Raw genomic sequence first — 13,878 nt, 5'->3', positions numbered from 1 at the left:
AAACTCATAATGTTGGTTATCTATCCAGTAGCCATTTGTGCCTCTTCCTTGGTAACTGAACCTGATTTTGCTCAGGTATCCAAGATCTTCCCTATAGCCACAGACTTCAGAGAAGTTTGACTCTAGCCCTGGTCTGGGGTGAATCTGGATTCGTCTAAGCAAATCATGATAATTCCATATACTTGCCAGTGATGGCTTAGGAAGGAATGTGTGACCCAAATTCTGATCAGCGCATATATAGGGGAGTCTCCCATAAGCCATCTAGGAAAGGTTTGCTCTTATAAAGATACTCACAGAATAAATAGTCTTCTTTTTAGTCTCTTGGGCATTGATTTACTTTTACATTTTTACAATGTGATACTTTTTGATGCTCTAGTCATCTTTTAACCATAAGAAGAGCTAGTGCACAGAGGGTAAAAGATAAAAACAAGCTGACTTTTGGCAATACCACTGATCCACTAAATTAGTATGTTGTCATTCTTCTTTATGTTACCATGAGCTCTTCCTAAGGCATCTACTAGATAGTTAGTCTCAAACACCAGAGAGATGTCAATATAAGGACCAATGTATTAAATAATACTTACCTGTAAACCAAGAGTAAATGAGATAAGAGAATATAATACTTATATACTCTGACATAGTAAAATGACAAAACAAAATTGGAGGAAAATTTGGATAGCATATACAAAAACTGTGTTACTGCTTTTTAAAACAATGTGTTCAATACTTTTCTACGCTCATAACTGGTGGTGGTAGTATTTGTGTTGTTTGAGGTTATTTTTTGTATTAGGGGAATACAGCAAATGAGAATTGGGGTATTTAATTCTATCATCTTGTGACAGAACTGAGAACCAAGGAAAAGAATAGATAGGTAGATAGATAGATAATGTAGAAAAAATACACTTTTTCCTAGTTCTATTCACTAAATAGGCACAGAAACAATGCCAACCCATTGTTGCAATGAGTTGCTTTGTTTCCTAGGCCCAAACCATCATCTTGACATACCATTTCCCACTAAAATAAATCAAGCTTCTTATAGATATTGCATATTCCAGGTACAAGATAGGATATAAACAGGATGAGCTTAGCACATCTTGATCTACTAGATGGCAAGGAAGCTATTAACTACTACTAGGGTAATTCCAAAAGGATTCAGGAGCCAAACTGAAGAGGTTTTCATTCCCAATGATGGGAAATTTGAGCTTTGATAAGGATAGTAATTATAATGGAATTCATGAGTTCACAATAATATATATATATATATATATATTTTTTTTGCTTTAGCGAGAGCATGGAGGAGAGGGGCAAAGGGAGAGAGAGAGAGTCTTAAGCAGGCTCCACACTCAGCACAGAGCCTGGTGCAGGGCTCAATCCTAAGATCCTGAGATCATAACCTGAGCTGAAGTCAAGAGTCAGGTGTTTAACCAACTGAGCCCCTCCAGGTGCCCCATAATATTTTTTAAATTAATTGATCGCTGGGGTGCCTGGGGGACTCAGTCAGTTGAGTGTCCAACTCTTGGTTTCAGCTCAAGTAATGATTCCAAGGTCATGGAATCAAGCCTCACATCAGGCTCTGCGCTGATGTATGGAGACTGCTTAAGATTCTCTCCCTCTGCCTCTCTCCCCTGCTTTCTCTCTCTCTCAAATAAATAAAAATTTTAAAATGTTTTAATAAATTAATTGACCACCTTTGGGGGATGACTGGTAATCAATAAATTATCTTGAAAATGGTAAATAAAAGAATTAAGTTTTTATCCTGCCTTTCCTATATGAACTATAATAAGGGGTAACAAAACTGTAGATTAAAAAAAGTAGCACTTTATAAAATTATTCCAGCTGATAGATGAAGACAAAATGACATAATTAGAATATAACAAATTTTCAAACCCCAGTGAATTCACGGGTCCTGGTAATGAGCATCAACGGCTGCTAGCATCACAAAAAGAGACAACCAGATGCATATGCCTCCAAATGAAGACCTCAGCACAACCCAAAGTCTTGACAAAAGTCTCTATCCTGAGTCTGATCAACCCTCACTATCACTCTGTCAACGAGTACAAAATCTAGAAGAAATATGTCGACCTGCACCAGGAGCAAATTCCAGACAGAAGAAAATTCTATGTGTCAAATAGTGTGGATCCTTCAACAGATAATTGGCAAGTAAAAGAGCTATAAGGGAAACCTGTAGATTAAAAGAGATATTTTTTAAGTGGCTAGGACTAAACTATTGAGCTTAAAAATGCAATATTTTTAAGGAAATATAAGGAAATAATTACTCTAAAGTCTAGGATTAGTGGTGTGATGGTCTATTATGATATTAATTCTCTGACTTAACACAACTCATGATATTCATGACTATGTGTAGTCCCCTCCTCTTTAATCTGGGCTAGCCCCAAGACTTGCTTTAAGCAATAAAATGTAGCAGAGTAATCCCATGCCATTCCAGGCCAAAGCCTTAAGAAGCTCTGGCAGCTTCTAGAAGCCATGGCACTCTTGCAAACTCTGAACCACCATTTACAATGCTCAGTACCCTAGAGGACAGACCATGTAGAAAGGCCACTTGGAGAGAAAGAAAGCCTTCCCATTGAATCTGGCCACCAGCCCATCTACCAGCTGAATGCAGCCACAGGAATGACCACTTGGAAAATATAAGATGTAGAACTACCCAGCTGAAGCCAGGGCAGATAGCAGAAGTGTGAGCAAATTAACCGTTGTTTCAAGAGCCAGAATCTCTTGGGGGTAGTTTGTTAGGCAGCAATAGAGAACTGAAAATAGTGGTCACTGTGGGAGAAAACCAAGTGATTTATGATTGGGATGGAGCATGTGGAAGCTTCTGGAATGGCTAGTGAAGTGCTTTCCATTTCTTGACCTGGGTGACGGCCACAAGGATATTTGCCTTAAAGTGATTCACTAAGCTATACATTTGTTTTGTATGATTTTCTGAGCTTGTGTTTTAGGTTAAAATAAAAATAGATTTAAAAGAAGAAAATCTAAATCCACAAGGTTTGGCACAGAGATATTTACTCTTCCTCCAAAATTCCTTCAGACTATGGACTTTGAAAAAATTGCTTAGGAGCTCGTAGTTAAAACTACTAATATATTCTAATCCTACAGATATCAACATCCAAACAATATCAAGCATGGAAATATAAATTTCTTTGGGTCCCAGACCCAAAGTTTTGCAATTTTCAAAACTGAATTAATTGCTTTCATATCTCTAAATTTTTTCTACTCAGAGTGAGAAAAACTATGTATACAAAGAAGAAGGAGGAGGAGGAGGAGGAGGAAGAGGAGGAGGAGGAGGAGGAGGAGGAGGAGGAGAAGGAGAAGGAGAAGGAGAAGGAGAAGGAGAAGAAGAAGAAGAAGAAGAAGAAGAAGAAGAANGAGGAGGAGGAGGAGGAGGAGGAGGAGAAGGAGAAGGAGAAGGAGAAGGAGAAGGAGAAGAAGAAGAAGAAGAAGAAGAAGAAGAAGAAGAAGAAGGGAGAGGCAGCATTTTTATAAGCTGGCCTGCATTTTCTTATTGGCAGCAACTTACTAGTCTCTTTTTAAAATGAATTTTCCAGTTTCAAAAGAGAAAATCTGTATTGCATTTGGGGTGTGTGTGTGTGTGTGTGTGTTAGCTTGGAACTGTTACAACTTTAGCCCTTGTGTCCTGTGTTTTTCTAAAGTGCTTTAAACAGACTGTAGTATATGAATTCTGTTCTTTATTCCTTTGTCTTTACTTCTGACTTCATTTCCCATTTACCCAGTACAAGTTGCTGTATATACCTTTTTTTTTTCTTAGAATGATGTTAGCTAGCTTTGCTGATAATAAAATAAAATAAAATAAAATAAAATAAAATAAAATATAATATCTGGGGTGCCTGGGTAGCTCAGTCAGTTGAACATCCGACTCCTGATTTTGGCTTAGGTCATGATCTCACCATTTGCCAGGCTCTGTCCTGACAGCGTGAAGCCAGTTTGGAATTCTCTCTCTCTTCCTCTGTCCCTCCTCCTCATGACCATCCCTGCTCTCTCAAACTAAACATTTTTTTAATTAAAAAAATTAAAATATCTGATTAGGAGATGAGGATTCACTGCCATAATTCACACTGAATATTTTGTGAGATTTTTCACAGTACATGTATTTTAATTGGATTAGAAACCATTACAAATAGAGCTCTTGCTGTTGTACTTTCTACCAGTTCAGATCTTCCCAAAGATTACAATAGAGCACAACTACAATCAGTTTAGAAGCCCAGCAAAAATAAATAAAACAATGAAAAGAATCACCATTGTCATTTTAGTAATTAATATTACTATAGCACCGTCGATGGTGTAGTCCTCTCATGGCCAATGCCCATAGAAAAAAGAAATGTTTCATTGAGACCAGATCTTGATTCAGTGTCTGACTCTATGAGGCTCATCATGGCATGAACTGGGGCCCACGAGGGAAGGTCACTGTTTCTTCCACAAGTACGGGGGAATATGTTAATTTGTCTCAGTCTAGTGTCTTTGTTTTTGATGATTTTAAGAAATCTCATTTCATACTAGTGACTAGAGGTAGTAGAAAGTTTTATTGCCACTAGAAATTACCAATCTGCAATAGTTTTCCTAATGAGAAACTCCTGCTAGCTTCGTCAGTAGTTTGGCATGATTTGTAATCAAAATATAATGTGATCAACATATGTTTTTGTGTTATTTATGCTGGGCTTTCTCCGTCTTTCTCCCACCCCTGCTATTCCCACCTGGGCAGCTGCAATTCCTCACTTCCCAGGAGAATCCATTCATTTCTACAAATTAAGAACTAACACCAATACTAGTGGCATAATCTTTACTGACTTCCTACTTTCTTTTGATTAATTCTTCTTAAAGGGGACTCAACAAGGCAGAACTTAGCATGCTGGTTATGACACTGTTGGGCACAAGTACTAGAGACAACCAGATTTGTCTGTGGAAAATAGTAACACAGATAATACTGGCTTATATAAGATAGAACTTTCTTTCTCTCTTATGAAGGCTCAGTGCTGGTATGGAGTTTCTACCACGTGCACCTAGCCTCCTTCTGTCCACTGACTCCATTCTGCATGAGCTTCTTCTTAAAAGGACACCTCACAGTGAAAGACGCTGCTTCAGCCACCATGACAATCTAGCCAATAGTATGAAAGGCAGGACAAAGAAGGGCACACTCTTTCCCTTTAAGGTCACTTTCTGGAAAGAGCATACAATACGTCTACCTATACCCCATCACCAAAACTCAGTTATATGGCCCCCATCTAGCTGAAAAGATGGCTGGGGAATATTTTTACTCTGGGAGTTCACATGGCCAGCTACCATTTGAAGGTTCTATTAATTTGTTTTAATTCTATTTATGTTGAGAGAGAGAGATAGAGAAAGAGCACATGTTCATGGGCAGGGAGTGTTCAGAGAAAGAGGAAGAGAGAGAGAATCCCAAGCAGCCTCTGCACTGTCAGTGCAGGAAACCCAACGTGGGGCTGGACATGGTGCTTCACGCAGGGCTCCACGCGGGGCTTGAACTCATGAACCGTAAGTTTATGACCTGAGCCCAAATCAAGAGTTGGCCGCTTAACCAACTGAGTCACCCAGGCACCCCATAGAGGTTCTATTACTTTTAAAAGCAGGGAAGGGGCACCTGGCTGGCTCAGCTGGAGAAGCATGAGACCCTTGATCTCAGGGTCATGAGTTCAAGCCCCACATTGGGTATAGAGATTACTTAAGTAAATAAAAACTTAAAAGAAAAAGGTAGAGAAAAATGATATTGGGGGATAACCAGCATTCTCTTTCACCCCCACTCAAAGAGGATTTAGTATATTACACAACAAAAAGTAGTCAGGAGTCGGACAGGCAGGCCATCAGCAAGGTGTGCCCGGGCTCCAGCCCTGAGATGACACTGGCCGGGCAGTGCTCCAATGCTGGCTATGTCTTTAAGCTAGCTCCCTTCCTACTTAGTTCCAGGCATCACACTCAAGTGCAACAACGTCCAAAAGAAGAAGGAGAGAAAGACTATGTCTCAACCCTTTGTCTCCTTTTTAAAAGGGAACAAGACTTTCTTAGAAACTGCCAGCAAACTTCCCGTCAAGCCTCACTTGGCCAGTCTACATCAGAACCCTGTGCCTCGTACAATGACTAGCAAGGAGGACACAGCACCATGACGGGGACGGGCCAGTCTGTACCCACCCCTCAAAAGCTGTAAGTGGGGCTAGCCTCTCTGGAACAGGTGGCTTTACATAGAAGACGTTCACTCCCCAAACAAAACTGAGGTTCTACTTGAAAGAGGAATGGGGAAAGGATGTTGGGTGGATATCTAACTGTGCCTACCCACACGCCATATCCTAATTTCCCATTACAATATACTGCCATTTCTAGCCAGATAAACTGGACTCTCAGATTACACTCATCATATCCATACAAATCAGACCAGTTCTTACGCCACCTCCTACCCACAAATTACGACTGAAGAAGAGGCACATTTGTGGACTAGTACTAAACATCTAGATTAGGTACACTGCAAACACACAGCTGTCCCCATCTTCCATTCATCCTGTTTGTGGAGATGTCACTCCACACAGTTATCAGCATACATTTCATATACTGCCACCTACGTGAACCCTTGCCATATAAACATGAGAAAATCCCCCTAAGAGAAATACATGTTGTTTTTAAGCTGAAACTCATTTCCTACTTTATAAGCATCAGATCACCGATAAGCATTTCACTGGGAGCCAGTGGGTCCTTACAGGTTGAGTGGGACTGATTCTACAGTAAATCGAGGAAAAGAATGGTTTTCCTGCCTCTTGCTGCTACTAGGTCTCCACGTGTCTGCCAGCCCCCACCCAAGACCTGGGTCCCTCACAATTCTCAGCTGCAGCACTGATTTTCCTGGACCTATTGTGATCCTCCACAGGACTTAGGAGCGAGAGTTGTCAGGTTCTGTTCTGTTTTGTTTTGTTTTGATTCATTAATGATCCAATGGCAATTTCCAAAAGGAAATATAATTATTGACCAAACAGGAAGGCATTGTGTGTTTTGAAGCTATAGTTCATTTTTGCATATCAAAGTTTAAAAAGTAGAAGAAAACGTGGCAGAAAGGGAGGAAACTGCCCTAAATTGATCACCGGTGCCTGGATAATACGAGCTTTCCTTCTCAGTGAAATAAGACCTTTTGAAGTCAGTGCTAAAAGCAACACTGAGGGCTAACAGATAACCCTGCCCCTATGATTACAACCTGATTTTAGTATTATTTATTAATTGAAACATCGTATCAAGTGAAGTTATTGGAACTTTCCAGAAACAATCTTAAAAATGTATTCTGTGCTAAGAAAGAATGTGCTAAGAAATGAGTGTGGCAATCATTTTCAAAGCATCTTTAGAAATGAAGTAACTCCTTAATCCTTCCGATATTCCTTTCGCCTGGAAATTCACTAAATCCTAAGAAATAATGTATTTTCAAAACATCCATGTGATGAGCATCACTGTTAACACAAAGTTTCGATGCACACAAACTGAACGGCAGCTGTTAAATGATCTGTCTAAAAGCAAATGCTGATTCAGACTCATTAGCATACCAGAAGTACAGCTGCTTATAACACATACAAGATTAAGTTAACAAAACTCACTCCAAATATACTGACTAGTTATCCTCCATATGTTAGCAAAGCTATCAAGCTTGAAGGCAACTTATTGAATCAGCCACAGGAGCTTTCATTCTATAATATTCATTTGGCAGTTCCTTTGTGAGAAACAGGTCACAAAATTGTATTTAAACTTTCCTGTCGTATTTTCAATTGTTCTGGCTATAATTAAATCAAAACTTGGGAATATTTATGGGCTATAGGATGGGCAAAGCAGAGAAGATACAACTATATATATATATATATATATATTTTTTCAGGGCTCTGAGGCTTCAAAACCATCAAGAAAACACAGCCCCACGACCTTCATGTGCTCATGCACTAACAATTCACAACACCATGCATTTTTCCAATGCTCTTTTCTCTTTTGGCAAGACTAGTATTCTCAAATGAGGCAACGTCTCATTTTCTCTGGAGGTATTCTAACTTTAACTCTTCTCTTCCCTCTGCCTGTTCATACCTTGAAAGTGTCCTCCGAAAGAACAAGGACATAAAATTGAAGAGGACTTGTGGTTGTAATGACTGTTACCCACTCTGCTATAGTTTTATTCATTCAGAACGTATTCATTACAAGTCCTTCTTGTGCATGAGCCATCTCATACTTTTGTAAGGGTAATAATTTAATTTCACAATACATTAAAAGGTAACACAGTTTCTTTTCACATGAACACAAGGCTTGCACCAGTAGCAACAACTGTCACGGTTATGAAGTCTTCAAGAATGTGAATCCCTTACATGGCTGGACTTCTGATGATTACTGTATATGGCCATGATTCAACTTTGGTGTCTCTAAGCTTTGCAGTGAAATAAAGTCTTAAATAAATGGCATAAACATATTTTGCAAATAACTAAATGCAAACCCCTTCTAACTATATTCTACTATGTTGTTCTTTGAGTCCCTTACACACTTGTGAAAGTAAGCACATGGCCAAATTTGTTAAGACTAAGGCAGTCTTAATTTAGCTGTTTAACTAATATAAATAAGTCATCCATCTTTCTCCCATTTTAAATAAACTACAGAAAGGAATACTTGACCAAGATTTATCCCCTGACTGAATGGGTTGTTGATGATCCTCTGCCTCCAGAAACCCCAGAGCAGGAATCTGGAAAGTCAATTACATTGCTCTCAAGTGCCCTGATTTGTTATCCCTTAAAAATGGCTTTAACTGTTTTGGTGACTGAAAACAAGTATGGAGTAAGGACACTAAAGAAATGCTTTCCTTTTAGGAAAGGTTTGGGGGCCAGAAAGAGACGAATGTAATCAGGAAGAACTTAACCATTTCTTTACAGAATTAGGGTAAAACGTACAGTTCGATATCTCGTTTAGACGGTATTTCTAAAGCCAGAAAAAGACTAAATCACAAGGTAACTACATGTCAGGTAGCGGTTGTGGGCAAAGTTGCTGGAGAATAAAGAGACGGGTCAAATACACCAGGAGATAAGAGTCACGATTTTCTGCAGTTTCAATTCAGTCTGGGTTTTTGTTTGGTTTGGTTCTTTTTGTTGTTGTTGTTTTTGTTGGTGGGTTTGTGTGCGTGTATGCTGTTGTTGTTTTACTATGTTTTGTTTTTCTGCCTCGCACTCTCTAATGAGTCACTACGTCTGAAAGTCTCCCCAAATGAGTTTCCCCCCCATCTTTACTTTAGTAACTGTTACAAAATACGCCAGTGTTCCTCTTTTGCCTTCCCCTCTGTCTCCGGAGAGGGAAAGAAAACCGTGTAACCTGGGAGCATAATGACACGGTCCTTTCTGCCTCTGATGAAGTAATTCCACAAGTGATCTGAAGTTCAAGTGAAGATGTGGCCGACGCCGCGTTTGACAAAAACAGGCCAACATCACCAGGAGGGAAATTCTGCTTTACAGGCCGGGAATCCCCCCGGGAAGTCTCCACCAACGAGGGATATCCCCGTGGCTGTCCTCGGGCAAGTTCAGAAAGAACTCCGAACTTAACGTGAGGGCGAGGTGGTTCTCCACCAGGGGGCTGAGCGGAAGAGACGGGGTCGCCCGCGCCCCCCACCCCCCGGCCTGCACCTGCCTCCCGCCTCCGTGCCGCCGCGGCGCTTCCCAGAGCATCCCCGGTCCGCGCGCGCACACCGCTCGCCCCCCCGCACCCCCCCACCCCGCCCCGGCCGAAGCGCAGCCCTGCCCGGCCCGGGCGTGCGGCCCCCGAGGGAGAGCGCTGGCCCCGCGAGGCGCCGTGCGCGCCCGAGGTCCCCGCGCCCGCCGGGAGCGCGCCGCAGGTGGACGGCGGGTCCGGCCCCGAGTGCAGGCTCCCCGCCCCCCCACCCCCCCACCGCGGGCGCGCGCGTACCTCGGATGTAGGTGCACTTGCCCTCGTCCAGCAGGCTGGAGGCCGAGCCGCCCATGGCCGCGGTGCGCGCGAGCCCCCGGGGCGGCGCTCACAGCTCCCGTCGGCGCCCGCCGCGCGCTCCTGGACGTCGCTGCGCCGGCGAGGCGGCTCCGCAGTTGAAGGACAAACTTCCTCCGAGAGGCGCCGCCTTCTGGGGCGCCTCCTCCAGGTCGGCGCGCGCCCTCTGAGGATCCGGGGGCTGGCCTGGGGGCTGTCCTCCCGCCCTGCCTTCGCTGGGGGAGCTCCGAGGGGCCGTCCAGTCTGGAAAGACTTCTCGCTCCTTCCTTGTCCTCGCCGGCCTTTGCTTCTTCTTTCCCCGGGTTATGGGCAGCCGAGGAAACACCGTGGGGGTAAGTGCACGGTTTCCCTAAGTGACTGGAAACCTCTGTGAGCTGGAACCTTCGCCACTCACATGTCACGAGGTGGAATTCAAGACACTGCTTTGCACGGCCTCTGGTTCTGGAAGCAGCGGTTCTCAAGCGTCACCTAAGAACTTGTTAGAGATGCAAAATTTCAGCTCCCCCACCCCTCTGTACCCCTCTACACACACACGCGCGCGCGCTGTGTCCCAGTTAGAAACTCCAGGGGTGTGGCCCAGCAGTCTGTGTTTCATCAGAACATTCCAGGTAATTCTGATGCCTGCTGAAGTTTGAGAACCGACAGTAAACTGTACCTTCCTGCAGCCATGATGTTAGGCCAAGGAAGGGGTGGGGAATGAAGGGGAAAAAGGAAAGCGAGAAATAGAAAAACAGGGAAACCCTAAGGCTGGGTCCTGCAACATGTTCCCAGTCCTGAAATTTCTGAAAACTCCGTCAAAATCTGTTCCTACACCTTTAGGTCCAGTTCTTCCTCTGGACAAACTGGGAATAGTTCATCAGAAAGGGCATCCTTTCTTTTCCCACAACTACTATTTAGCTTGGCAGAAGCTCTCTCCCAAATAAGACTCCATTGGGGCCGAAGGGTCACCATGCATTTCTTCCTATTCTTAGTAATCAGAGTTTCAGTGACTCCTGTTGACTTAACCTCCAAGGTCAAGTGGTCTGTACACACAAGAGGCTTGAGGAGGACTCGGAAGGCTCTACCCTCAAAAGTTAATTAACTAGCATTTTAACACAAGGATTTCTCACGCCTCACACCCAATCTCTCTTACCCTACACTCCAATCCTTCAATAAATCCTCTCCTTTCTGCTTTCAGAATATAGCCGGTATCCAACCATTTCTCACCCCCCTGCACCGCTATGACGCTCATCAATTCCTCACCTGGATGATTACAGTAGCCTCCTAACTGGTCCTCCTGCTTGGGAGAAAAAGCCCCAGTCTATCACTGGGACCAGGCCCCACTTCCTCTCTACCCTCATCTACCACGACTCTCCCCTCTGCTGTCTGGTCAGCCGTACCAGCCTTTTTGCTCTTCTGGAACACACCTTTGCATGTACTCTTGCTTTGCCTGGGATGCTCTTCCCTCAGATATTCACCTTGTTCACTCTCTGAGTCTCTCATTTCATTCAAATCTCCACTTACATGCTTAACACTTCAAATGAGGTGTTTTTTTTTTTTTTACCCCATTTATATACCAGACCTCAGCTGTCTCCTCTCCTTATCCGTCATTATTTCTATTCACATCACTTAGCATCATCTGATATGTTTCTTTATCTGTCCACACTGAAATGGAAACTCCATAAGGTTGGGGATTTTCTTTGTTGATGTTGTTTCTTGTTTTTTTTTTTTTAAATATATATTATTACTCATTTTCTTTTTTTTTCTTTAAGGGCAGGGATTTTTGCTCATTATGTTCTCTGATGTATCTCGAATGCCTAGAACAGCACCTGGCATATAGCTGTTCAATTAATAACTATTGAATAAGTGAATGAGTGAAATATATAATATAGAATCTGGACTCAATGAAAGCTGTGAATCACGATGAATAAAGAGCACTTCAGGTAACTACTCGATGATTTAAACTCTTCAATGTTCAACTCTTTTCTCAATATTCTAAGTTAGCTCTTAGCATTAAGTATATCGTCCTAGGTAGTAATACCTTTCATTATATAAATAGCCAAAATTATGCCTCAGAATGCTGTTATTATTACTGAAGAAAACTGATTTGAATCTTCTGCCAGAGTCTTGGCCTGTCACCTCTGGTTTGGGAACAAACAATTTGAGAAAAGACTGATTATTCTCTTCTCTCATTCTTTACTCATTTGTAGCACTCACAACTAGACCAAGGTACAAGGAAGGATTTGTATGTGTGTAGTATCGACAAGCTTTGTAACCACAGCCTCAGCCTCAAATCCTAGCCTGAACTTAGTCGCAATGCGATCTGGTCAAATTGCTTCACTTGTTTCAGTCTCTTTATCTATTATATGGAGCTAATAACACATCCTTTATGCGCTGTTGTCAAAATTACATCTGATCAGGTCTGTGAAACACTTAACCTATTCCCAGGAACATAGTAAGTGTTCAGTAAATGGAAACTAGGATTGTTATTATCAGTAACAACAAGGCAGCAAGTCTTTAGAGAAAGTGGACTTTTAATTAGACCTTGCAAATCATTGATATTGCATTAAGAAAGAACTTCTGCTCCCATTTTCCCCCAAACAAATAAAGCTTCTTTTCCCCAACCGGTTTACAGGAAAAAATGAGGAATTCATTATTTTAGTCACAGTATTTAATATTTGCAAATCCTATGTGGGCATCATTTTATTAATCACACACTAAAAATGAGTCTCCAAGCAATTCAATAACTTTATGAAGCAGATTCAACTTCATATGATTCAAATCAGCTAGTTTAGAGAATTTCCTATGCAATATTAGTTTTTGTACTACATTAATGTATTTTGTATTAAATTACTCTTTTTTTATTTAAAATTTTTTAAGTTTTATTTATTTTGAGAGAGAGGGAGAGAATGAGCAGAGGAGGGGCAGAGAGAGGGAGAGAGAGAATCCCAAGCAAGCTCCATGCAATCAACGTAGAGCCCAATACAGGGCTCGAACTCATAAACCATAAAATCATGACCTGAGCCTAAATCAAGAGTCAGATGCTTAACCAACTGAGCCACCCAGGCACCCTTGTATTAAAATATTCTTAGGACCACTTCTTTCAGGTAAAAAGCACATACTAAAATGATTACCTTTGAAACATCTTGAGATATAATTCACATACGTAAAATTCACCTATTTAGATTATCTTTTTCAAAGGAGCAAATTAGATTAATAGACATTTAGTACCTTTAAAATGTGCATGTGGTGGGTGGTTCTCTTACATGTCATTGTTTGCCGTGTTCTCATTTGAGTTAGCGACATCTCTCTACTCGGGCATTTAACCACCTGGACAAGCAGGGATGATCTCAAACGTCTCTGCTTTTCCCCAGGGAGCTTGCAATGCTGTATAATGTAGGGGCGAGAGCTCTGTAATTACTCGATTGTATAAGAAATACACACGGTAGGTGGTACCAGTTATCAAACTTAATCTTCACAAAAACTGATTGAAGTAGGCACTGTTATTATCACCATTTTAAAGGTGAGAGAATCAAGGTTAAGAAGTTTAAGGAATTTGGGGTGTCTGGGTGGCTCAGTTGGTTAAGCGTCTGACTTTGGCTCTGGTCTTGATCTTGTGGTTTATGAGTTCGAGCCCCGCACCATGCCCTGCACTGGAGAGCCTGCCTGGGATTTTCCCTCTCTCCCCCTCTCTCTGCCCCTTCCCCACTCTCTCTCTCAAAATAAAGAAACTTAATTTAAAATAAGAAGTTTAAGGAATTTAACAAAGGTCACCTGTCACCTGGGTTAATCAAACTCCAGGGTTCATCCACTTAACCACTATACTACCACTTATACATTAAATCTTCCTTTTGTTTATTTACATAAATAATCCAGGTCTTACTATAAAAAAATTAGAGA

General features: G+C 41.8%; 2 protein-coding genes across 3 annotated transcripts in view; one reads left to right on the top strand and one right to left on the bottom strand.

Moving 5' to 3' along the window:
• NIBAN1 (niban apoptosis regulator 1) overlaps positions 1-10,178 on the bottom strand; it is a 144,678-nt gene extending 134,500 nt beyond the window's left edge. The window contains exon 1 of the mRNA XM_039256616.1: positions 9,943-10,178. Coding sequence (XP_039112547.1) covers positions 9,943-9,997 — 55 coding nt within the window. The 5' untranslated portion in view covers positions 9,998-10,178. The remainder of the gene's footprint in view (positions 1-9,942) is intronic.
• A 64-nt stretch (positions 10,179-10,242) lies between these two features.
• Positions 10,243-13,878, top strand: part of RNF2 (ring finger protein 2) — a 100,328-nt gene continuing 96,692 nt past the window's right edge. The window contains exons 1-2 of one of the 2 annotated variants that reach the window (XM_039256621.1): positions 10,243-10,331; positions 11,751-11,921. The gene's annotated coding sequence lies outside the window, so the exon portion shown is untranslated. The remainder of the gene's footprint in view (positions 10,332-11,750; positions 11,922-13,878) is intronic. The other variant, XM_039256622.1, reaches the window with a different exon arrangement.

Source organism: Hyaena hyaena, unplaced genomic scaffold (assembly GCF_003009895.1).
Source record: "Hyaena hyaena isolate Hyena2069 unplaced genomic scaffold, ASM300989v1 scaffold_580, whole genome shotgun sequence".
NCBI lineage: Eukaryota > Metazoa > Chordata > Mammalia > Carnivora > Hyaenidae > Hyaena > Hyaena hyaena.
Note: the sequence above shows the minus strand (reverse complement) of the source record. Positions and strands in the feature narration are given on the sequence as shown.